Here is a 27168-nt window from a genome sequence, read left to right as displayed (position 1 = left end):
CAGTGTTCATAGAACAGTCTGTCTTAATTTTTACTGTATTGTAAAAATGTCATCTCACCTCAAAGGTGATTGTGTTGTACGGTGTAAGAGCAAACACGTTCTTTAGTCCATCATGGAGTTCTGTAATCCGACTGCATAAGGTGTCCCTGAGAACAAAAGCAAAAAAATATGAAAACTTTTCAATGCCGACAAGGTTTATGGAAGAGTGCTCAGCACACAAGATGATATCATAAATGGCTAAGTGAAATTAAACCTCATTATTATGAGATTAATTGTACATGACATTATATTAGACTACATACGACTCCTTGAGTAATGCCACAGAGGTGCATTAGGTACATCTACAAAATCAGAATCACTTTAGCCTGCATATTAGTAGGGATCCTTCCCAGCAGCTCACATTTTGGTATGGACATGACATAGCGTTATGTACCATGCCGAAGGTCAGAGACTTTATGACTGCCACTTACAGCAGGAATTCAGTATATTATCCTTTTACAATCCTCCCACTTCAGTAAAGACAAAACCAAATCAGATCAGGAAAGCCAATGCTTCAGAGGCAATGCCAGTAATAAACTGATGGACATGAACATTTGTTACATCACCTTAGCCACAGTGGGGTTAAACCAAGGGTAATCCTCCACACCAATCAGAGGATGAATAATTTGCTTACCAGTGACCTCCTACTTTAGCATAATCTGCTGGGGTTGGCATCAAACAGGATACAAACACACTGAAGTTGGTGTTAAGAAGCTTCAGTAGCCAATTGGTTACATACTGTCAAGAAATCAAAGTGATACAGTCAGATCAACAATGATGACTCCAAACCAACTGATGGTATGTCATTGGTGTTATGGTCAGTCTTGTGTCATTTTGCCTTGTGCCAGTGGCATAACGGAGATGAAATGTGATCATTTGTAATCATTCTGAGACCAGGTGGGGTGATGGGCAAATATCCATAATTACAATGGATTTTCTTTTGAGATCAGGGTAGTAAATAATAAACAAGAGGTGTATATAAGCAGAGCTGCCAACCTTGTGCAAGCAAAAAAAGGAATTTCCAACAAAAAAAAGGAATGTGTTAAAACGAACCTTAAAACCACACGCGACAAACATCCAATGCAAAAAGTATGTATGCAGTGAACAATTAAAAAAAAGTTAATCTCTAGGCCTAGTCTGGGCTAAGTAACGGAGTGTCACAAATTGGACCCTTAGTCTTGGGCCGTTTGATATAATCTACCAACTTTAATTAAGTCAGTAGCAGGGCTTGAATTAAGAATTGAGAGGGGCAAGGCCATTTTTAAATGGGCACTTTCAGCTTGGGGCAACCGGCAAAGTGGGCTTGGATGCCCCAAAATTTCAAGGGGTATCAAGGCCATTCTAAAGGGCATGAAGGCCACTTTTATTCTAGTCAAATGGGCACCTAGGCAAATTTTTCTAAAAATGACAAGTAGGCCTTTCATTTTGTAGTGCAACCTACTCCGGCACTTATCAAAGTGAAGATCTGTCGAGAAAAAATTCTTTCAGGGGCACCAAAATCAGTTCTGGTGAACATTTTTAGGGCTCCATTTTTCTGGGGCTTCCTTTCCACTTCTAAAATAATTCATTGTTTTATGTTGAGTTTCCTGACAAAACTACCAAATTGTAGACTAAGAGAAATAAAAAAAAATTGACATCAATTCAGACTTCTCTTCCCAAGTAAGATTGTTTTTGCCAAACAGTACCCTTTAAAATTAAAGTGTCATAAAATGGAAGTGTACATGTAACATTCCACAAATATAGAAAAATTATTCATAAATCAATCTAATCTAAAACAGCTCAGCCTCAATCACACTGCACGCACACTCAATCATCCCCAGCAGTGACAGCACTATAGAGCAGACATCTAGGCCGCCAGAACCGGGGAAGAAATCTTCCCATTCCTGCTAAACTGAATGCTAAAGTGCCGACTTTTTTAATGAATTCCAAAGGCAGTAGGACATCTCTCTAGTATAAATCATGTGAAACTATCAATAAATGTTGAATATCACCCAGAATTATTACTTCAGGGGACAATGAAGAGCTTTCCAGGTCTTTTCAAAGCCGAATTCATTGTATTTGTTTGATACGAGTTGATGAAAATTAACCAGACAGTACCGTTATCCAAAGGGAATTGATATTAATCAATTCAAGAAAATAGCCTCAAAATTTCATTTCTTTATCACTACAATTAATTTTAAAGTATATGAAAAATATCTTTTGATGATTCAATCTTTAATATATATGATGAGTATTTTTGTAAAATTTTGCAAATGGAATAATAATTTCCCTCAAACCTCCAAATCCCCCTCCATTACAAATGGACTCTTCTCTTACTACATTTGGGGAATTACCCTACCCAATTCTTCGTACTCCTTGCTCTGCGCTGCAAGAACAATGTTGGCTCCACTCACCTGAAGTGTGTTGGCCCGTGCGTAAAGACAATGTATTAGCAGTAACGTTAGATCTAACATTCGGCGGAAATCCGATTTTCGGATCGTTTTTTTGTACATAAAACATCACTTTATAGGAAAGAAATTACATGCAAATTTAAGATAAAATATATAAAATTCAGAAATATTGTACCTTAGACCGCAGTTACTGTTATTTCCTTTCAAATGATGATCAAAACATAATCATCCTCGATCCTTTTGTTTGTCATCGTAAGTTGCCATCTTGGATGACATCATCATCCTTACAGACGTATTTACCAGTCACTATACATCGCGATTCGTACCATGCATGCCGCTCTCATATTCAACTAACGTATATGTCTCAACACGCACTCCACATACATTATCAAAATTGTCAAAAAACGTAATTTCAAAAGAAAAACCATAATGCCGTAATTTGAATGAAAAAACGTAATGATTACGGCAACAACGTAATGGTTGGCAGCTCTGTATAAGTAACCTCTTGCTAACCCTACCTTCTGCCACTGACAACTCCTGTCATGTGGTCCATCACTCAGCAAGAAATAGATGAAATAAAAATATTGATATTTTCTACATGTACAAAAATTATCATATACCTTTTACACCTAAGCAAAATATAAAAAGTGATATGAATTCACTGAATAATTAAAAATGTAATAATTTGATAAACTTACATCTTTCTTTAAGCCTTCCAATACAATACTCTCTGGAAAACAAAGGAAATATTACAAAATAAAAAGATTAGATATAAAAATATGACGTGAAAAATAATAACATTTTTTTTCATAAATGTGATTCACAGCATCTTTTCAGATTAGAATCCAAAAGAAATGACCCTTCCCCCTCAAAAGAAAAGGAAAAAAATCTCCAAGGAGTAACTTTGACAACTTGTTTATTTGTATAAAATTGACTTATCAGAAAAGAACAACTACTCCTCTATATATCTTCTGTCAAAATATGAAATTGAACAAAAAAATTGAGTTACAAAGACGAATTTGGGGTAACCACCAAGAATCTCAACAGATCTTGCACTTAATGCAGATATGTTTGAGTAAGCATTAAACTTCAGACCTCGTTATTTTTTTGTATTTCTTTTTATTCTGTAAATATCTGCATGACTTTGCTTACATTAAATCAAATTGATATAAAAATGAAATCATCAGCATACTTACCCTGTGTGAGGGTTGCTGTAAAGCCATACCATTGGAACAACATACTCAGTAATCTACCAACAATCTCACAAGGTGTTCTATCATTCGGTGTACATTTCTCTATTAGAAGCCACAAGCCATAGCGACTCAACAAACGAGAGTCTTCCTCAGTAGATTCTAGTTCAGACATATCATTCTCACGAGGAGCCTGTCAGGAAAGGATCACACATCTTAGTGAATTTCAATATGAGTATGAAAGCACAGCATTGTAAGCCACAACCTGATTCAAAAGTTAGAAAACTAATAGCATTATCAGTCATTCAAACTTTTAAACAGCAATTAAAATTAATTGAAGTGTACCAATTGCTAGTCCTCGTCCAAAGGCAAGGATAACAAACGAATGTGATTATGCTCTAAGGCACCAAAACAAATTCTCTGCCACATCTTCAGCGGGAATTCCGCTATATAAAGGCAAGATGCTTTCTGAAAATACTTAATGTTCTGTATTTGATGACATGTGAGGATTAACAATCAAAAGACTATTGCAGGATTCCGTCATGAAAGACATTGCTCTGATGTTTGGTAGGTTGCCAAAGCTCTTTAGACAAAAAATTGTGTGATTAAAAATTATAATCATCCATTTCTAACATGTATATCAACAGGAATAAAATATAACTTAAGTACATTCAAGAGTGAAAGTAAGCAAGCAAATTTTCAAAATCAGATCAATATTGGATTACAAATAATTACAGTTAGAGCACTGAAGGCTTTAATCAAGATTTATTAAAATTAACATTGATTGTAACACTACAATAGACAGTCAAATGATTGTTAAAATAAACGATATGACTGGAATGGAGGCTGACCTGTGAGAATTCATCAGCAGACTCAGGTTCATCAACCTCAGCAGCAGCCATCAAAGGATCTTTCTCTATCACATGGGCTTCCTTCAAAAGACTAAAGGAAAAACAAAGATAACAAATCATTATTATCTCATCGTTTATTACAATTTCTAAAATCAATTATGAAATGTCATGAGATGTTAAAGCAGTGTCAAACTGCAGTCAATGACTCAAGGATGCACAAAATTGTGATGGGTTAAAAGGGCTTCTCTACCTCTTAGAATTGGACATGATATGCTTATTCACCATCATATTTTTGCAAATATCCACTTCCTAATAAGTACAATTAGTACAATTAGAAGTAAATTACCATAATCATCATCATCATCATCATCATCATCACCACCATCGTCATCGTAGTCATCGTCGTCACCACCACCACCACCACCACCACCACCATCATCATCATCACCATCATCATCATCATCAATGATCATCATCATCATCACATCATCATCATCATCATCACATTATCACCATCACTACCACCATCTCAACCACAAACCTGATAATTGCTTCCACCAGTACAATCTGTGTTTCTTTATCACATGACCATGGATCATGAGGGAACTCCTGTATGACATGTTCACTATCCCTAGGATGTATAGCATGATGACAACATAAGCAGTAGCATACAGGTTTATTCCCATGTTGTCCTGTACATTCTGATGCAAAGCAGGTATAGAGGGCAGTCTTATCATGTGAAGCACAGTTCTGTAAGAACATACAATAGATCAAAACATTACTGCAATATTCAAATGATTACAGGGTGTATTAAGAAAATATGAAATTTTCAAAATATTTTAATTTAATCAACTTTAATTTCTTAACCTCAGTTGAACACTCAGTTTTATCAAGTGTATTTCATGACAAACAAATATTGCATTGAAAAAACAAAAAGAAGATAAAAATGTAATCATAAATACGATATCAAATGGAATTTTTTTTTAGAATCACACATAGCTTTTTGAATATGTGTTCGGTAACACAAAAACTATGTGATAGACTGAGAGAACAATTCTGATTGGTTCCTAGTCAAGTTTTGAAAACAGTGATCATGATTGGCCATTACCATTTAGCAAATGATGAGTAACCATTGTTAATGGCACATTTAGACTTCGCCAACGATGGCTGTATGGAAAGTCGAAAACAGCCATTTTATCATTTTTGTACCAAGTTCCTGTATGTGGTTAATGTAGCAATCTGTAAAACAGCTCTTTTACGCTCACTGTGTGGATACCACAATATGTTCTATACAACATTTGATCAATGATCAAATTATTTTACCTGTAAATTTTCCAATTTCTTATCAACACTTAATGTAATATCATGAGTATAGATTGAGGCCCTACCTTGTTTTCACAAGTTCTAGATACATTTTCCAGGGGTGTAAGCACATTCTGCAGTGGCTTAGTAAGTTCTCTAAAGGAAAAAAAATATAACGAACAGACATTACAAACAAAACTATCATAATCAAACTGAACAAACAGAAATCTTTGCTACAGACAAATTTCTCTGATATACTGAGTGTACATTTCAAATTAAAAAAAGTGTACAATATCATTTATCCCATTTCAAAAAAGGTCTTTCAGTCTCTAAACCCTGTAACCCTGTTTCAAACTTGATCTAAAATTGACATTCTGTTCTGTCATAAAAAATGTACTTAGCAAATCAAAAATTTAGTTTTGCAAAGGTAAATTCAATGAATTTTCACATAAAAAGTAAGAACCGAAACAGATTTTCATTTTGATTTCCCAGTTAATTGAAAATCCTTCTTCATGTAGATATACTAGATCAGTCTCTAATGGATTGAGATACAGAAGATCTAAAATGGGTACATACCTGCTGACATACTCACTGCAGACTGAGCATAGATAAAGGGGAGGCGGTTGCTTGCTATGTTTACCTGATATAGATGGATCCATACACATCTGTATTCAATATAAAACATGGATGGTGGTATGCTTTGATTAATTACCATACAAATAGTAGAGGTTAATACTATTCCAAGAGACTTTATCATCGCCTCTAGTCTGATATTTGGCATGAGGTTATCATTGAATAAATATCATACAATTTCAGGGAATAAGTACCATCTTGGATGATTTCATAGAACAGTTCTGAAGCTATGCATAAATTTACAAAAAGCTGGAATATCTCATTTTATTGATCACCTGAAGGTTTTATCTTTAAACTACAATTTTTTAAATTTTATTTAAAGTTTTAAGGTGTCAAGAGATAGTTTGCAATAAAAAATGTATTTTATAAGAAATAATAATCAACATCTACAAATTCAATTGGTTGTCATTTTTCAGTTTTAAAAGTCGAAGGTAACTTTATTAATGCTTTATCAATCACATGCAAGCTATCAATTTATTTCATAGGGATCAAGTTTAGCACAATTTAGATATTCACGGCAGGGAATGAACATTGTGGAGTAAGATTCAAACTAAAAACTCTCTGATTACAAAATAAGAGTCAAGAACACCACGCCACTTCCACAAATAATAAACTATGGAAATCTTCAAGTTTACGTAAGGAGATTTCACTAGTACATTTCAACAAGGCAAAAGCAATTTTGTGTCTCGCCCACTTATGAAAATTTCCAGAAATATCGTGATTTGCGAGGGCACGCAAGAGAATTATATTGAAACTTCATTGTGAAATGACTGGGATGGAATAACACTTGTCATAAGAGCCTTGGATGTAAACTTTAATGTTGACCTGAAAATGACCTTTGACCTTACCATGTGACCTCCGACTGCAGCATAACGTGCAGGTCCCCCAAGTCCATCTACCATCCAAGTTTGGTTGAAAAGTGACTTACAGTTGCAGAGTTAGGTGTCATAAAAGATTCTTGCATGTAAACTTTAATGTTGACCTAAAAATGACCTTTGACCTTACCATGTGACCTCTGACTGCAGCATAACATGCACGTCCCCCAAGTCTATCTAACATCCAAGTTTGGTTGAAAATTGACTTACGGTTGCGGAGTTAGGTGTCATAAGAGAGTCTTGCATGTAAACTTTAATGTTGACCTGAAATAACCTTTGACCTTACCATGTGACCTCTGACTGCAGCATAACATGCACGTCCCCCAAGTACATCTACCATCCAAGTTTGGTTGAAAAGCGACTTGCGGTTGCGGAGTTAGGTGTCATAAGAGTCTTGCATGTAAACTTTAATGTTGACCTGAAAATGACCTTTGACCTTACCATGTGACCTCCGACTGCAGCATAACATGCAGGTCCCCCAAGTCCATCTACCATCCAAGTTTGGTTGAAATGCGACTTACGGTTGCGGAGTTAGGTATCATAAGAGAGTCTTGCATGTAAATTTTAATGTTGACCTGAAAATGACCTTTGACCTTATCATGTGACCTCCGACTGCAGCATAACATGTTGGTCCCACAAGTCCATCTACCATCCAAGTTTGGTTGAAAAGCGACTTACGGTTGCGGAGTTAGGTGTCATAAGAGAGTCTTGCATGTTTATTTTAACGTTGACCTGAAAATGACCTTTGACCTTACCATGTGACCTCTGACTGCAGCATAACATGCACGTCCCCCAAGTCCATCTACCATCCAAGTTTGGTTGAAAAGCGACATACGGTTGCGGAGTTAAGTGTCATAAGAGAGTCTTGCATGTAAACTTTAACGTTGACCTGAAAATGACCTTTGACCTTACCATATGACCTCTGGGGAACGTTTCATCAACATTTTCGTTCGACAAGTTGTCAGATCTGACATCTTTCCTTGATTCTGATTGGCTGAGAGGCAATGTTACTATGGTAACTGTCGGATAAAATGGTTCTTGTCGGATAAAACGTCCGACAAATCCTTTCATGAAACGCTACCCAGACTGCAGCATAACATGCAGGTCCCCCAAGTCCATCTATCATCCAAGTTTGGTTGAAAATCGACTTACGGTTGTGGAGTTAGGTGTCATAAGAGAGTCTTGCATGTAAACTTTAACGTTGACCTGAAAATGACCTTTGACCTTACCATATGACCTCAGACTGCAGCATAACATGCAAGACCCCCAAGTCCATCTACCATCCAAGTTTGGTTGAAAAGCGACTTGCGGTTGTGGAGTTATGTGTCATTACAGGTTTGTGACGGACGGACGACAGACGACATTTGGATCCCTAAGTCTCGCCTTCACCTCTGGTGGGCGAGACAAAAAGTGAATATTGGTAAGTTACAATAAATGCGATAGAGATAATATATATATACCTTTACAGCAGCATTATTGACTGGTGTCAAACAGTTAGATCTTTGACACAGGATTGGCTTCCAACCTAAACATACAATGATATCAATCAGAGTTACATTATAATTATGCTAGATGTTACCATCACATGAAGCTCACACTACAATATTATAAGGTTAAAAAGTTATTCAACACAATTATGAAATATCTTCATTGAATCTGATTGGGACATCAAGAATTTATCACTATAAGAACACCACTGTAAGGTCTATATATTTTAAGAAGATTCATCCTTCATTTTGTTTCATTGATAAATCTTGCCTTGTACTCTACTGTACTAATTTGCTGATTAAAGTTTGGTATTGTAGTATTAAAGACTTGATATAGAGATCTCAATTAGGAAAAAAAAACAGGTCTTATAGTGGTTGATATTCTCAGTCTTTTGTGACACTGAATTTCTTATGTATTTCCTTATTTTAGCAGTCCATCTGTCTGGAAGAAATACACCAATGACAGCAGCATCGGTCAGTCACTGTTAGGCTGCCTGTTTCAACTCAGCTATAATTATTTTTCAACCCCTCTATATGCAAGGAAATTCAAATTCACTGAATATGAATCAACTCACATGCATAGGTAAACTCCCTGTTATCCATACTAGAAGGGACCAATGCTGGCCAGTAATGGAAGAGGAGATTAGCAGCTGCACCTCTAGCTGTTGACGGTCCAAAGGCAATAGTACATAAAATGTCCTACGAAAAGACAATAGAATATATATATCATTTACAGAACTTAAAAACTTTGGAAGAGCAAATTAGTATTCTGTATCTCCAATATTTTTGTGTGAACTATTTTTTTTAAAATCAACTACTGGTATATCAACCCCTCCCCTGCAGTTCAAAAGCACATATATTTTGGTATACAAGATGTGATGTAATCTATAACAACATTAAGTTCTAAGTCTAAACATTAAATTCAAATTATTACATCAAATAGCTCATATCTTTATCTAAAACCTTTGGACTTCAGAAATAAAATAATTTCTGTGTCTGATTAAAATCCAATGCTGATGCCATGGTTTGCAGAAGGCTTACTAGTTGATTTTATCTTTCCTCTTGATCTACCCCCTTTACTCTATCTGTTTTCTTTTCCCCTTTTTGCCCCAAATTCACACATTTAAAATCCCTTTTATACTTTTGAATTCCAGTCTATTTTCGAAACAATACTTAGCTTTGGCAACTCTTTATTTATCAATTTTGCTGAATGCCTGCTATTTTGAAAACATTTCTCTTTCTCACAACTCTCTCAAATAAGGGAAATATATTTTTTGGCCACAATGCAAGATTAAGCTCAGTCATTAGCAACAACAAGCCTGTTCAGACTAATACAGAATAGGAATTAGAATCACCAGGAACTAAAGAAAATAGCTGATGAGGAAAACGGATAAATCGTGAGAAAAATCATAATGATGACAAATGTTTGACCCCCATTGAATTATAGAACCAATAATATTACATGTATTTGAAAATGGCTGTCTATCAAATATTTAATAAATTTTACTAACCTTAAACACTTCAGGCTTGTATGTCATAATGCATTCAACCAGTAACGCATGGTGAGCTAAATTGGAAAAGAAACATAACAGGCCCCGTAATACGAAGCTAAGCGCATGATTAATGGGTTGATTTTAATGCTTGATTACATTAATCATTGTGTGCAATCAAGTATACAAATCAACCCTTCAATCATCTTCTAAGTTTTGTTACTGGACCCAGATTAAAACATGTTGGCATGGTGCGTGCTACAATGAAATAACCAAGATGACAACTGAGAGACTAATAGCACATTATTAAATTTGTTTCCATATTATTTGTTTATTATATAAACACATATCCATCAAACTACCCTTTTTTATTAAAGACTTTAAACGATGTACAGTAACAACATTACTTTGCTATTTGCTTTAATATTAAAGACTTAAAATGGTTGGCCACAAGTAAATAATCAAATACAGAAAGTAGAGAATTGATAATTTCATATCACCTATGAAGGACTATATTATACTCTCAATGAGGATGACATAACAAATTACAATAGTGCATTGACTTGGTTTTCAGATCAGCACTCTACAACCACTTATATGGATGAGATGCATCTTAGATTTTACACTTGCATGAAAATAGTCTGTTTAAAAAATGTTTGTTATTTTCTTACCTTTGTTTTTACAATGTTGTAGGACAAGCATGATGACAGCAGACATAGACATTGTGGCATAGGTCTCTCCTTCCCAACCCATCACTTCAGCTATTTAAATAAAACAAAAAAACTATCAATCAATAAAACAAAAAAATTATCAAGTTGAAACCTTTGTAAAATCTCAAAATAGAGCATAATGACAAGAACCTAAGTGAATCCATGACTTTTACACAGGAAGCCACTTGGCTCTTCGTGTTGAGAGTGATTAAAGTTTAACTCCAGTAATGGCAGTGAGCAAATATTTTTATAGAATGCATGGTATACAAATAATAAATGTTTATCAGTACATTGGACAGAATACTTCATAAGGTGAAAGATGAAATGAAATATGAAATGAATGATCCATTGCACAAATGAAAAGAACGTTGATTATTTGTGAACAAATTTTCGGCATTACTCCTATGTGTTTAAGATCGCATGCTCGATCTGTAATGAAAATCATAAGTCAGAAAAAATTGGAACCAGTGGGATTCGAACGTGTCATCCACTGCTTGCCTGGTAGCGACTCAACCACCAGGCTATTCTGGTTCACGGCTAAGTCACGATGAACTGGAATATAAATACCCTTGTTCCAATTTTTTCTGACTTATGATTTTCATTACAGATCGAGCATGTGATCTTATACACATCTAGGAGTTTTGCCGAAAATTTGTTCGCAAATTATTATTACCTCCTATTAAAGCCTCTTTATCTACATTCATTATTTGTTTAATATGACACCTAAAAATAGATCCTTGCCAAGACATTTACAAATATGAATAGAAGTGCATTCAGTCTGAATGCGGTCTGTTGACTGACGCATACATTCAACACGCGCACTGCAAATACACGAGTAGCGCCGGTGGTCTCTGCGCACATGCAACGGACAAAATCACATGGATCTAAAATTGCACGGATGATGACGCCATTGTAAAATGGCCTGGTCGATATCAAACAGCCAATCGAATGACAAGGATCTATCTTTGTGTCATATAATTTCAAATAATGACCTGTGACGTTTATGTAGAAACTTCTGGAATGGTTAAAAAAATGCTGTAAAAAATGAAATCTAGACTGAAATCTGACTAAGCTGTAAACAAGGCAAACGCCAAGCGTTGTCTCGCCCGCATATTGCAGTCATGAAGAGACTGCATGTCAAAACTACATGTATGCTATATGACTTAGATGGACCTCTGTTACGAGTTTGGCGATCCCACCTCAAAGCTATAGAAAGTTATTGTGTGTACAACACAGCAGTGCCAGTCATGGAAAGTTCATTGACCTTTGACCTTTGAAGCTATAGAAAGTAAAATTCGACTCATATTCGAACTTGTGCCTTCAGGAGATGGACCTCTGGTATGAATTTGGTGATCCCACCTCGAAGATATAGAAAGTTCTTGTGTGTACAACACAGCACAGTGCCAGTCATGGAAAGTTCATTGACCTTTGACCTTATTCAAATTCGACTCATATTCGAACTTGACCTGTGCCTTCAGGAGATGGACCTCTGGTATGAATTTGGTGATCCCACCTCGAAGATATAGAAAGTTATTTTGTGTACAACACAGCACAGTGCCAGTCATGGAAAGTTCATTGACCTTTGACCTTATTCAAATTCGACTCATATTCGAACTTGACCTGTGCCTTCAGGAGATGGACCTCTGGTATGAATTTGGTGATCCCACCTCGAAGATATAGAAAGTTATTATGTGTACAACACAGCACAGTGCCAGTCATGGAAAGTTCATTGACCTTTGACCTTATTCCAATTTGACTCATATTCAAACTTGACCTGTGCCTTCAGGAGATGGACCTCTGTTATGAATTCGGTGATCCCACCTTGAAGCTATAGAAAGTTATTGGGTGTACAAAGTTATTATGTGTACAACACAGCACAGTGCCAGTCATGGAAAGTTCATTGACCTTTGACCTCATTCCAATTTGACTCATATTCGAACTTGACCTGTGCCATCAGGAGATGGACCTCTGGTATGAATTTGGTGATCCCACCTCGAAGCTATAGAAAGTTATTGGGTGTACAACACAATTGTTGACGACGACGCCGGAAATAGTGATACCTATGTCTCGCTCCGCTACGCAGGCAAGACAAAAAACCAACACAGGTATAAGCAACTGTGGGCAAGTGAATTGTTATTGCATGAAATTAGAACCATCAACCTTACAGGATGTAAAGCTTGTTTTACTTCTTGACTCATTTTCTACCACAATAAATAAATGTATCTAATAGTAGAAGTGATGTGATTTGTCTCACCATATTTGAGGAACATTTATATAATATTGATGGGCCTTGAGGGAAACATCAAATATGTCGCCTGCAACAGGATCATATTGGCCCGAGTCTTTAGACGAGGGCAATATGGTTCTTTTTAGGGCGACATATTTGATGTTTCCAGAAAGAGCCAGTCAATATTATTATTATTACCTGAAGCTGTACAATATGTAATTCAAGCTACTATTCGGAACAATTTATATGCCTGTTTGCTTATCACTACTTCTGATTTCAGGTTATTCACAACCTTTAATAGCAAAGTAATCTTTAATAAGCATTGTGACGTAATTGTTACCTTGCAGTCGCGCATCATGTACGGCGCGCACATACGCTCAACGCGTAGAAATCTTGCGCTTAGGTTACGTTTGTGTATGCACTGGCCGCGCCGCGCATTGTCTACAATGCGTTGTACTTTGTTTCATAAACTGGTTCCAGCCAGATTTCTGAAATACTGAAATTAGCGATCAAAATCGGCTCCTACTGTGCAAGCGCATTAGCAGAAATATGGCCAATATTGCCCTCTATTTTGTACAGGATTCCTATGGGCAAAGCCCAGGGAGGGCAACATGGCAAATGTTCCCCTCGTTGGTCTCGCGAAATATGACTTTTATTTATCTGCTAAAATGCCTTGTATAGGTAATAATGAATAATATTGCTCAGCTTTGTTGCATCATATCAAAACAATGCTAAAGACTTCAAGTACTACAAGTAGAGTTGCACTAACCAAATTAAAGATGGTTCTTTTGATACTCACTGAGACATATTGGAAGTAGTGTAGTACATAGAAGGTCTACTGTCTCTTTCTGCAGTGATGATTGAAATACTGCCAATGTAGATGCCACTGTATGAGGGATGGTGTCAATAGTTTCAGGTTCCAAGAACCATAGAATACATCCAAATAATTGTAAGATTGCTTGACCAAAAGCTGAAACATCAAAATGAAAATTAAGTACATGATATGGTCATCAACGATATTCATTTATACTCTTTAATAGATTAGTGTGTGTTCATAATTTCATATCATCATAATTTACACTCATGTGAATTCTAGGGTAAATTCTAGAGAAAATTTCTTTTAAAATAACATTTGATAATGGAAAGTCTGAAGAGAAAAATCACATGTACATTCATAACCAATGACAATAACCTTCTGTAGATGCACATGCATGAGTCTACATGAGAAGTGAGATGGAAACTATATTATGTTGGTTTGGTGTCACTGTCTTTTGTAAATAGTGTATTGCTATCCAACAGTCTCATCCCTCTTATTTACCTCAACTCCACCATCTTCAGAGGGTATGAGGTAAATAGACTAGGGCTGCACAATAATTGTCAAACAACGTGAATAGATGTTCACAACCCTCTTTTTTCAGCTAAGGCTAATAAAACAAAATAAGATGGGAACCAAGGTGTCGTTCTTCTGATCCTTGCCCTGGGAATTTTGTAAGTTGAATTGGGGTGACGATTTTACAGCATTTCAATGCAGATTTCTAGTTTGGAACACATTAAATCCATCATTGTTTACTTTCATCATGAGAGGTGATGTACTAATATAATATATTCACTGAATTTTCAATGTCACAATATTTCAGTATTTATCACAATGTACAGTCCTAGTAAACACTACTGATGGTTGAACCCCATACACTGTATCAACAAGTTGAGTGATCTCTTCATTTCTTACCAAATTGTCCATACTGCACCAATGGTACGATATCAACCAGGCCAACCAGAGTCTCATACAAACCAAGATAATCTAGGCTTGGGTAGTGAGGGATGCGAAGATTCACCCGCTTTCTTGCTGTTCCAAATTTGGGTTCATCTACAAGAATGTCCACATCTCCTGGGCCTTCTTTGAGTATACTTTGGCAATATAAGAAAGTAACATTTGGTCAAGCCAAGAACAAATCCTCATTTGGCAACTTATTCACAAAATATATACCAGTGGGTGTTTCAAAATGATATATATAAAGTATGATGTGCACATTTGAGTATTATTGCACCAAAGTCCTCATATGTTCACTTTTAAGAATACATAATTTCATGTCTAAATTTCTCAAATGCTAGAGGTGATGCATCCATATTGCATTTCTGTGGAGGGTTGCAGAGAATGAAAACAACAACACACATTTGCTACATCTTTGAATCTGTTGAATTTCTAATATATCCCCCATGCTTTTCAAATCCACATTAAGCTTTTGGCAACTGAAATGAATTCTATCTTACTTCACCAGTATACAAATTTATTTAGCTGATGATGATATTAAATGGCTCTAATTTGAGAAACATAAACAATGTTGCAGGAAAATGACCATATTCTTGATTCTTACTTAATCTAATACCCCTTTCATAAACCCAATAAAACACAATTATGCGGCTAATAGCAGCATAATTTGGTCGTAAAATCAGAGGAGGACAAGAGTTATCCGCATTATTCTGATGCTGCTATTATCCGCATAATAGCGGCATCGGGACAAGATTTTGAGTTTATGAACGTATTTCCAAATAATGCGGATAATTGCCATGGTGCGGTCACAAGGTCACCCTTTTCCAACACAACCGCATTGGAGGGGGCGTGTCCAGTTGTCATGACGATTATCCGCCTTTTTCAGGACGGGCGCTCGTAAAAATAATTTATGGAGTTTGTGAACGCAATTTTTATTGAATTATCCGCATTACTCTTAGGCGGCTAATTGGAGGATATGTTTTATTGGGTTTATGAAAGGGGTATAATTGATTTGGCCTCTTCATGAAATTTGCCACCTCTCTTCTCACTCATGTGCTAACTTTGCACAAAATTTTTTGGGAAAGGAGGGCTGACACCAGCACTAACAGGATTTCATGTTAACATCTTTAATTAGATTAATATCGAAATTTCTCTATTTGCCAGTAATTCTAGATTAAAATCTAAATTTGAATCTAAATATAGATTTCAATAAAAATTTATCCACTTGCCAATAACATTGAAATTTCATGTCGCAAGCAACATACCAATATTTAATGGGATCCCATGCTACCCCAAAGGCATATTAATGTTTTATGAATGCACTAGTTATTGACAGCCTTAAATGAATTCAGTACGCATTCATCTGAACCGTCGTATCAGTCAAATTTGGTTTAAAAATATTGATTTTGAGATTTTTTCAGAAAATGAAAGTACACATTCTTACAATTAAATTCTAGGCAGCAATTCATTTTTATTTTCTGAGATATGTGGGGATTTTCACGACGATGCCATAGAAATTGTTGATAAAATGCGTAAATCCCAATTGAAATGTGTCTTATTGTATAAAGCAAAAAAAAAACAGCTGCGCGCACTTAATATGCAAATGCAGTCAGTCGGTCAGCCATACTGTCGTATCTGCACTGCATTGACTTTATTGAAAGGGTTGTTGTATCCCCTATGGTGCTTTGGTACAGGGAAAATCTAAACCGCTCAAACCAAAATTTACAATAAAAAATAAAAATTTAATTTATGTAGGTCTTTTGTGATATTTTCTCTGATTCATGTTTTGGTGTAAAAATAAATGTCAAGCAATTGTCTTGGTCTTTCCAACCATTTTATAGTGATCAATGAATACCGGTATGTTGTAAGGCTGAAGTAAAAAGTGTGGAAATTATTGTAAAATTTGAAGTTGATTTTCTCTCAAATGGGTTGCACTGTTATATGTGTGATATGACGGTTCAGATGACCGCCGAGGTTTTGTCCAAAACAACATTTATCAAAATTAATCCAAGAATTATGTACTTGTTACTTACTTTCTCAGTGTATGAATAAAATACTTGAGAGTGTTTGATATATCTATGCCAGTAGGAAGGGGTGCTATATTATAGAGGATTCGGTTCTGATAATCCTTTACATTGCGGATCTTTGCAGCAACTGGAAAGGGAAAGAGAGAAGAAAGAAAGAATAACAGGAATAATGATAAATATATAGATCTAGATAAAGATAACAATAATGTTAATCATAGTACCGGTAGTATGGTAGTGGATTGTATTCAAAACTTTTCATGAATTCAATCATATTAAACACAATATTCTCATAAAATAAGGCGCGCGTTCGACAATCACTCACTATAAATAATCTATTTCTACAGAAACAGACCCGGATCTATAATAATAACAATAATAATAATGATAATAATAAAAATGATGATTATGATAGTAATGATACTAATAATAATAATAAATAATAATAAAGAAGAACATATTTGTCGATCATTACATCAGCAGTGAGATGTAAAACTACATTGATAATAACCTATCCCTAGACCCTAAAACAAAAGCAAATCTTGGTTATAAAATGCTTCTAACAAAAACAAAATCAGTCGCTTTTTATCATGGCTCATGGCCATGCACAAAATATTGGTTTAATTTTGAAGAGGAATAAATTTGTAACTAAAAATAAGATGTAATGGGAAGTAAAATAGACACCCGCAGAAGAAGAAATCATGAACTTACACTGCTCTACTTTTGTTGACATTTTGCCTTGTAGAAAAATACCATTCGGCTGTATTTAAATTCTCTGCATGAGCTCAATCACTATCGACTGTTATCGCATCACCGCATACAGTCATAGGCGCCTCCATATATCAACTACACTGTACTGTAGTAAACTGTGTGTGTTGTATGCGTGCATCAGCGCAATCCTCAAGCAGGCGTTGAACATCAACAATGCGACATCGACGTAATTATTATTGCGAATTAAATTTTCAAATCCTACAAAATATCCACATTGGAACAAATACCCAAAATATGGATCTCAGAACAGCTTTCCCTTGAGAATGTCCAATAGATGAGATCAAATGAAGCAACTTGAATTCCAGATTATACCATCTTTCTCTCCTCCACTACTCCGGTCTCCGTGCACCAGAAATGGCTGCATCCATATTGACCTTACTTGACCTTTACAGAGATGCGCCGGTATCATCCATAGAGTATGGTATCATCACACCGTAGATTATTGTTGAAATCCTTTTCTCCACTGCAACTTTACATGAATTAGTATTTTGGTCATGAAAATGAAGGCCTACTAAGAATACCGATAACATTTTATTCAAGGAAGAGAAAGAGAGAGAGGGGGGGGTGTTCTTTGCAGATGTTTTTGTTGTTGTTTTTGCTATTTCACGGTTTTATATGATGACGATATGTGAGGGCAAGACAGTGAGAGTTGAATTGTGATGATAATGTTGGCCTATTTTAAAGAGACAGATAATTTAACAATTAATTTCCTTAAAAGAATAAACTTTATCACACAATAACAAACTGAAATTAGTATGAAATAAAACATTGCAGTGGATGGGGACTTTAAAAAGCACATCTTCCTTAGGTAAATTAGCTTCATGTTAAAAAGCAACATTTTTACAATAGAAAACTAATGCATTTGATATGGTGGCATATGATTTTTAGTATATTGAAGGGAGTTTTGATTCGAAATCGAATCATTTTTTTTTGGTCTTTTATTCTACATGTATTTCTAAAATCACCTCGCGGTTGCCCTTGTCCGTTTAGCTTGGCTGAGTTCAATGTATGGGGCGTAATAGGGGTCGGTGGCCGGGGGGGGGGGGCAAGAGCAAACGATTTCCCGGTCATATCCAGGCAGTGGCGTAATATGACAAAAAATTTGAGGGGCTACATATGGCGTATCAGGCAAAATTTCAACATTTTTAGTACATAAATCAAATTTTGTGATAGATTTTGACATAATACCTTGGCTGTGGAACCAAGCCCCCCCCCCCACCCCTGTACGCCATGCTTCTACGTAAATCTTAATGCAGGAAAGGCACAAGAGGCCCGATATAGAGCCTTTTTTTAAGTTACAGATGAACTTGCCTCTACTGCATGCATGGGGTTCAGCATGTTCAGGGTATAGATCCCCCGGTAGCTCGCCAAAGTAAAAAGGCCTTTTACATTAACTCTTGCCAGTGTAAAGATTTACTTGCATAGGAACATATTTTAGGGGGACATGTCCAGCATTTGGCTAGGACCTTTTTGTCCTAATTGCGATCGACCGTTAGGCCTACAGCATAAAATTTAGCAATCTTATATATATACTTCATGCACAATGTCATAGCTCATCCATCTTTTTTCCCGTTCTTTAATTTCAATCCTCGTCAGCCAGGACGTGTTGTAAGTTCTTTTTTTCTCTTCGCTTTTCTTCATTTTCCAAGTTAGCTTTTGGCTCATTCGATTCTACCTACATTTCCCGCTTTTGTTCGCCAGTTTTTCATCTTTTGATTTATTTCCCTTTCTTACTTATCATGCTAATGTATTAGTATTTTCAGATGATTTGTTCTTTCTCATTTGTTCTTTTATTTCTTTTTCCGCTTACCTTCCTTTTCCTGCATTTCTTCCGTTTTCCTTGTTCTTAGTTTTCTTTTCACTTTCCATATCCCTTCCCTTTCTTTCTCCCTTTTCTCCTTTTCACATTTTTCCCCCGGTGAAATCCGCCAGCGAGAGGGGGGGGGGGGTCAGCCTGCCCCCCTTCCCCCGCCTTTTACCCCACTGTTCATGTGTATTTTACCTGGGTTCTCAGGAATTATGAAATCGAATAGTCCTAAAAATCTTGTAGTTTGAATCTGTATTCCCTGGAAAATCTATTTCCTTGGATAAATTCACTTTGCGTCTAAGGGTCTGACCACGTTTCAAAGTGCAAGCTAACCTTTCAGTAAAAAAACAAATAAAGCAAAGTAAATGAATGAATAGATGAATAGATAATTAAACGAAATAATTAATTTCGTACTCAATTTTCCGTTATTAGATTTATACCTGAAATTTCCATCTGTTTATGTTTAGGATTTGTATTTTCCATTTGTATCGTATATATGCTTGTATTTTGTTTTGTTTTATGTTATAAAGGGCCCCAGGTACAACATTATTTGAGTACTGATGGGGTTACCCTGTTTAAATAATACGTAATGAATAAATTAAATAAACAAATGAATGAATAATAAATACATGAATAAATACATTAATAAATAAATAAATAAATAAATAGATAAATAAATAAATAAATAAAGTGTGCACTAAAACGATTTCAGTTCGGGACGGCAACATACCGAAGGTCCACATCACAAATTCTTTCTCTCTTTATTCTTTTCTTTCTCTGCATTTCTTGTCACCTCTCTTGTTTTTAGCCCATCACATCATGTCCTCTCCTTGTAAAGCCGGAATAAAGAACATGGTCTAGAAAAATTATCACTGTGAAAATGATCTTTCGATTTGTCAACGGTTCGTGCACCCAAAGATTTGACTCAAAGTTTTGACGTAAAATTAAAAAAATCTGGATTACAAGTCTATACAACTTTAGAATTGCATTCAGAACCCAGGGACTCAAACGTGGTTTAAATATATGCATGAATGATTTTATACTACTTTGTCAATTTAAGCCATGTGTTTAAAATGGAAAGGCTGATACTGATTATAAGATTTAATAATCATTATAGTGCATCTCTGTTGAATGCCACATCCAAGCGGATAAGATTACTCTTTAAAGTTTTCCTTTTGGGCAAGTATTCTTCTCTCCTCTCTATATTTCTAGTCTCTTCTTCCCTTCCTCTGTTTATTTCTCTCTCCCCTCGGTCCCCCTATGAATCATCATATAGTTTTCATAGTTAATGCAGAACAAGACACAAGTGGATGAGTATTGTATAGTGCACAGTTTGCTTTAGACGAGAGTAAAGTACCTCTTTATAGTAATAGGTCCATGATAATAGGGAGATGGTGATCACTTTGTAAAAAAAATATTATATGGACAGTAAACGGTAAACCGCGGAGGTAGAATAGATCGAGGCTCCTGCAAAATCTGAAAATGCCCCCATAAGAAAGAAAAAAATATTACGTACAAAAAACTATCGGCACATGTGTTTATGTGGTTACTTTTCCAAAAGAGGGGGGGGGGGGGGTCGCGCGAATCCCCTGAGTATGAAAGCGGCCTTATGGGTATATAGGCCCATAAGAGTACAGCATGATTTTATACAAAAAAATGGCGTTAGTCTAGAAGTCCATTAAAGTTAACTTGATATGAATTGCGTGAGAGTGGCAAAGAAATGACATTCAAATCATCAACTGTCTGAAAATTCAGTTATATCCGATAAAAAAAGCAATGCATGGAGCATCCCGATATTTCGTCCTCTCTCCTCTCTGCCCCCTCTCCATTCTCTCACTCATCCTCTCTATAACACTTTCTCTCTCTCTCTCTATCAATATCATAATATATTGTCCCCTCCCCCTTCACGTCATTCCCTCATGAAACCAAATGGTGTTGTTAATCTAAAGGATAATTGTTTTTACCAATATGAAGCTTTGTAATAGATGTATGTAACATGCAAACCCATTTCCAACAAAGTAAATTATTACAGGAAGGTACCAAGGAAAGAAACATTACAAATTTGAATAAGAGTAATCAGATCTGTATTAAATAGGGTTTCATGCAGCGAGACCTTTTAATCAAAACTGATTAATGACAAGGTCGTGTTAAGAGGATTTGAGGTATTTAATGTCACAGAAGAAGAGTGATTAGGGGAGATGTCCTAGATGTGAATTAAACTTTGAAAGGACGTGGGATCAGATTTAGACTACTTAACATGTAAAGTGGTGGAATGTAAAGGAAGAATTGATATCGGTATGTCTGTGTGTCGTTTTTCATTATGACAGGAGATTAACAACATTATGAAACATAAAACTGATACATTAAAGTATCGAAAACATTGGACCTTTATTTTCTACTTGAGTGTAGAATATAAATGTATTTTTCAAATATTTTGCTCACCGAATGATTGTTTTTGGTTTCAAATGAATGGAATACATGTACATAAAAATTTGAAAATAAACCATTACCAGTTTCATATGAACCTAGGTCAAATGTTATGAGTTTGTTTCAAAGTTCACACAACCCTGGATTACACATTTATTTTTTATATATTACATATTATATAGTACAGAGTGAAATGGAAAAAAAAGTACACACCTGATAAATGATAAATAATATAGGATTTGTATAGCTCGGGTATCCAACTTGTTAGATGCTCAAGGCTCTCCTATAATTACCCCGGCTAAGCAAGTCTACCGCTTCCGGTGCTCACAGCTTTTTTTAAAATACTTCCTTAGCTGCCTATACCCATTTACATCACCTGGGTTGAGTGCAGCACAATGTTGGTAAAGTTCTTGCTGAAAGAAAATACGCCATGGCTGGGAATCAAATCGACGTCTTTTAGATTGAAAACGTTTTAACCATCAGACCACGGCGCATTAAAGCATTCACCACACCACCCTAGCTCCATGCAGCAAAAACACCGGTGTTCATTTAACACCAGCGTGGTATCTATATCGGTCCACACCAGAGAAGCGTTAAAGCAACACCGATATTGGTTTAAAACTAACCGGTGTTGTTTCAACACCTCTCTGGTGTAGACCGATATAGATACCAGGCTGGTGTTAAATTAACACCGGCGCAAGTAGGGGTGGGGAGCAAAATGACACGTTTTCCTTTCAAAATTCTGACAAACAACTCCTGAAAAGGTCAAAGGAACCACATTTTTTGTTTAATTTCTCGTCGGAAAAGTAACAAGGATGAAAAAAAATCAATCATTCCAATTGTACTGCATTGATGAAGTGTGAATTATACTGACGTTTCTATTGCAGGGGGCTTTTCTAGTCTACAAATGTAGTCCCACATCTGCAGTGTGTGTACCACAGCTGATTCAACGAGTCTGCATAGCAGACTAGGTCTAATGTGGCTGAAGATCGCTTCGCTCGCCCCTTTTAGGCTGGTTTGCTTCGCAAACCAGCAGCAGCGCGCTTCGCACGCTGAGATCCCACCTCATGAGCAATTCAGAGTCTGCATAGCAGACTAGGGCTTTTCAGGCTTCTGTAGCTCTCTTATCAACTAGAATATTGACTTGCTGTGATAAAAAAAATATATTTTTGAAAGAAATTATGAGCTCCCCAAAATGGGAAAAGATGGAAATAATTCCTCTTTCCGCGCGAAGCGCGGAAGCTTAAAACTTTTTACAAAAAATAGAGAACAGAAATTATACAATTATGCATATCTTGGTCACATCAGATTTGAGTGTAGAAAGTTTATCCACATTAAATTTCGTTGACTCAAGTCGCAAAACAGAGTACAAAATGGGTATATACAGAAGAAAATAGACCCTATTCCTTCCCGCGAATGGTGTTGAAGCTCTGATTTTTGAAATTTATCTGAAACTTTAACCTTTTCTAATTTTGATATTTCTTAAAATAATAATAATAATAATAATTAGACTTATATCGCGCCAAATCCACTCTGTAGAGTGCTCAAGGCGCTTTTTAGGAAATTATAAAAGAAATTAAGAAGAATTGAACAGAAATGTTTTGAGGTAATGTTTAAAAGTTTCAGAAGTCAAGCATTGTTTGATGTTTTGAGGGAGGCTATTCCATAGCTTAGAAGATGAGTAAACAAATGATCTTTCACCCCAGGTTTTGGAAATTTTGGGGGTAACAAGAGAATTGGAAAAGGAGGAACGTAAGGATCTTGAAGGGGTATAACTTTTGATAAGTGAAATAAGGTACTGGGGAGATGAGCCATGAACACAATGAAAAGTTAACAACAAAATCTTGAACATAATACGCTGTTTTACAGGGAGCCAATGTAAGGATCTTAAAATAGGAGTAATGTGAGTGCGCCTGGTGGATAGAGAAACGATGCGAGCGGCAGCATTTTGAAGTTTCTGAACTTTGACTAACATATTCTGTGGTAGATTAAACAAAAGGGAGTTTCCAAAATCGAGACGGGACGAAATTAAAGCGTGAACCAATTTTTCTGTGGCCGGTCGAGACAAGTATTTTCTAATAAAACCAATATTTCGCAATTGGTAGCGAACGGATCTACAAATAAAAGAAATGTGATTCGACATTGTCATGTGAGAATCAAAAACTATACCGAGATTGCGACAAGAACTTGACAAATTTACAGTGAGGCCAGAAAATGAGATTGAGTCGATGTGGATTTTACTTAGCTGTACCTTGGAGCCAAAAAGAAGAAATTCACATTTGGCTGGATTCAACTTAAGAGAGTGAGAAGTCAGCCAATTGTGAACATCAACCATGCAACATTCAAGACGATGGATGGAACTTTCTGCAGCTAGTTGATCCGAATTAAAGGAAATCATGAGTTGAATGTCGTCTGCATAAATATGGTATTTTATGTCGTGTTTCAACAGAACTTGTCGCAATCCAGATAAATAAATCGAAAAGAGAGTTGGCCCGCCCACAGAACCCTGAGGTACTCCACAAGAGAGAGGCAAAGCATCAGATTTATAACCGTTAATACAAACTCAATTAAGAAGAAAAACGAGCTCAAAATGTGAAAGGGATGATGCAAGCTATAAGAGGGACTTTTTCTTTCTCATGCTCCCGAAGCACGGAAACCTCTGTAATTTATTTTGGAAGAAAAATTGTTTCGCTCATATTAAGCACCTCTTTTTTTTAAAAGAAAGTTCAGTGATATTCAAAATTTCAAATCAATGACGCAAAACAAAACAGGAGATGAATGTGCAGCGATAAAGAATAAAGTTTAATATCGTACATCCTATGCAACTAGCACGGCACGAATTTATTTCTTGCCCCTTTCAGCAGACACTTTGCCAAAAATTATTTGCAGAAAAGCGGAAGAAAAAGCACTTGGGGACTCGGGAGTGACGGTAATTTTTACCCGCTCCGAACAGAAGAGCCAAAATTTTGTATCAATGCAATATACAAACATACTTTTCATACTCTTTACACCCATGTATACTTTATAATTTCTGGCTAGAATATACGATTCGCACGGCCAGGAAGGGGAAAAACGGAGTAAAAAAAGGTGTGTGAAACAAAAGGGAATGGCAATCTTTATATTTTTCCCGCGCGGAGCGCGGAAGCAAATTTTTAGCATGAATAGAGAAGAACGTCTCGTTTAGATTGTTATTCTTTTGACCAAAAAAGAAGGAAAAAACAACAAAAGCTATACCTTTCTTCCCTTTTCTCCTTTCGCTTTTTCTTTTTTTCCTCTTCTTTTTTTCTTTTTGGGAGGTGTTTTTTTTTTTTTTTTTTTTTTTTTGGGGGGGGGGGGGGCGACCGCCCCACCGCCCGCTGGCTACGCGCCTGGTTCTACCGACAACAGGTAAAGTGTAAAAAAAGAACAAAACGGACTAACAAAAGTAATGTTGTGTTGGGATCGTTCATTTCAGATTGGGAGCATCAATGATGACACAGGAATATTCCATGTACAATATAATCAATAACTTTATTAATAATCAATTTCCAGCAGTATCACATCTAGAGTTGTGAAGAATATTCTAATGTCGATGCAGATCTAACTCTTTGATGATCTCAAATGTTCTAACCCAACCCTTGGGCGTTCACCCATTATATAATCAAGCTTCAACACTAATTACAATCCAAGGATTTGGGTATAGGACAAAAGGGGGAGGGGTTAATTATTGGGTAGGGGTGGCAGTTCTTTGTTCTCTGATTAGGGGTTGATTAAGGGTTTTATTGACTTGGATTAAATCAATGAATAAGGGTTCTTAGAAGGGGTATGGACATCAAAGGGATGGATCTGAAAATGGCGTATATACCTTATGCTGTCTAGACGGTGCCAGGTAAAAATGGCAAAGGTAAAAATGGCAAAGGTAAAAATGGCAGAGGTAAAAATGGCAGAGGTAAAAATGGCAGAAGTAAAAATGGCAGAGGTAAAAATGGCAGAGGTAAAAATGGCAGAGGTAAAAATGGCAGAGGTAAAAATGGCAGAAGTAAAAATGGCAGAGGTAAAAATGGCAGAGGTAAAAATGGCAGAGGTAAAAATGGCAGAGGTAAAAATGGCGGAGGTAAAAATGACAGAGTTAAAGATGGTAGAAGCAAAAATTACAGAGTTAAAGATGGTAGAAGCAAAAATGACAGAGGTAAAGATGACATGCTACAGCAAAAAGGAAGAGAGAGAGAGCCTTTTGACCTTGAACGGACTCTTGTCGATGAAATGAGCTATTTTAACTAATTACATATTATGTGTCTTGTTTTTCATCATTATATTAGGTTTATAATTCATAGTTGATATGATTAAACTAAAAAATATTGCCAAACTTATTTCAATTAATGAGTAATGAAAGGATTTATCTTGGCCTGTTCGCAAGTAGAACAGCGCTTCACATGCAAAGCATCGATTTTATGTAAACATTAATTTCCGCTGCCATTAACCCACTGAAATATTCAAGTTTGAGATTACACTTGCATAGATTGGATTACAGAAAATAACAAACATTCTGTAATAAAAAACAATTTTCTTTAATTCCACATCATAATAGATCCGAATAGATATAAATATGGCACATTGTTTAATGTAAATGATGCAGTTATAGCAATTATTGTTCAGTGTTTTAAGTAATAACTCATTGCAGCCAGTCCAAGTGAATGTCAGGTTCCCAAACAAGTTTCTGTGGGACGGATACTGCATGAATTTGGAAATGTGTAGCGAATAAAATGTATGGGTGTTTCTTACACTCTTAAAAATGTTGGGCAACATACTGTCCACACAAAAATTGGTTAAAACTTTATCCAATTCTGGGCAGTTTTAAACCAATAATGTGTGCTTTGGGTGAAAACTACACAGTATAGGTTGATAACTTGGGTGGACAGTATATTATCTGACAGTTTAAGAGTGAAGGAACCATTCTATCGACCTATTTTGAAGGGGAAGTTCGCTCTGATGAATAGTTGTAAAAATTGCAGGAAAAAATATATTGAAGGTTTTGGAAAATCCATTGAATATTAAGAAAGTTATCAGAAGTTTTTGATCTGTGATATATGTATGTATATAATATATATATATATAATAAACACAAGTTTGACTGGAGGTTCATCAAATTCCCCAAGTAAATATATATATATATATATATATATATATATAGTATG

General features: G+C 35.9%; 1 protein-coding gene across 1 annotated transcript in view; it reads right to left on the bottom strand.

Moving 5' to 3' along the window:
* The window catches only part of LOC129265157 (protein unc-79 homolog), a 71792-nt gene extending 53651 nt beyond the window's left edge, over positions 1 to 18141 (bottom strand). Inside the window, exons 1-16 of the mRNA XM_054903155.2 lie at positions 17701 to 18141; positions 16999 to 17119; positions 14924 to 15102; positions 13994 to 14164; positions 10929 to 11018; positions 10279 to 10334; positions 9343 to 9466; positions 8741 to 8805; positions 6349 to 6437; positions 5859 to 5928; positions 5012 to 5220; positions 4471 to 4561; positions 3626 to 3812; positions 3128 to 3159; positions 674 to 777; positions 59 to 146 (exon numbers count right to left, since the gene is read on the bottom strand). Coding sequence (XP_054759130.2) covers positions 59 to 146; positions 674 to 777; positions 3128 to 3159; positions 3626 to 3812; positions 4471 to 4561; positions 5012 to 5220; positions 5859 to 5928; positions 6349 to 6437; positions 8741 to 8805; positions 9343 to 9466; positions 10279 to 10334; positions 10929 to 11018; positions 13994 to 14164; positions 14924 to 15102; positions 16999 to 17119; positions 17701 to 17722 — 1698 coding nt within the window. The 5' untranslated portion in view covers positions 17723 to 18141. The remainder of the gene's footprint in view (positions 1 to 58; positions 147 to 673; positions 778 to 3127; positions 3160 to 3625; positions 3813 to 4470; positions 4562 to 5011; positions 5221 to 5858; positions 5929 to 6348; positions 6438 to 8740; positions 8806 to 9342; positions 9467 to 10278; positions 10335 to 10928; positions 11019 to 13993; positions 14165 to 14923; positions 15103 to 16998; positions 17120 to 17700) is intronic.
* Between the last annotated feature and the right edge of the window lie 9027 nt (positions 18142 to 27168).

Source organism: Lytechinus pictus, chromosome 7 (genome assembly GCF_037042905.1).
Source record: "Lytechinus pictus isolate F3 Inbred chromosome 7, Lp3.0, whole genome shotgun sequence".
In the NCBI taxonomy this organism is placed as follows: Eukaryota; Metazoa; Echinodermata; class Echinoidea; order Temnopleuroida; family Toxopneustidae; genus Lytechinus; species Lytechinus pictus.
The sequence above is the reverse complement of the archived record's forward strand: the minus strand, read 5'-3'. Positions and strand labels throughout refer to the sequence as shown.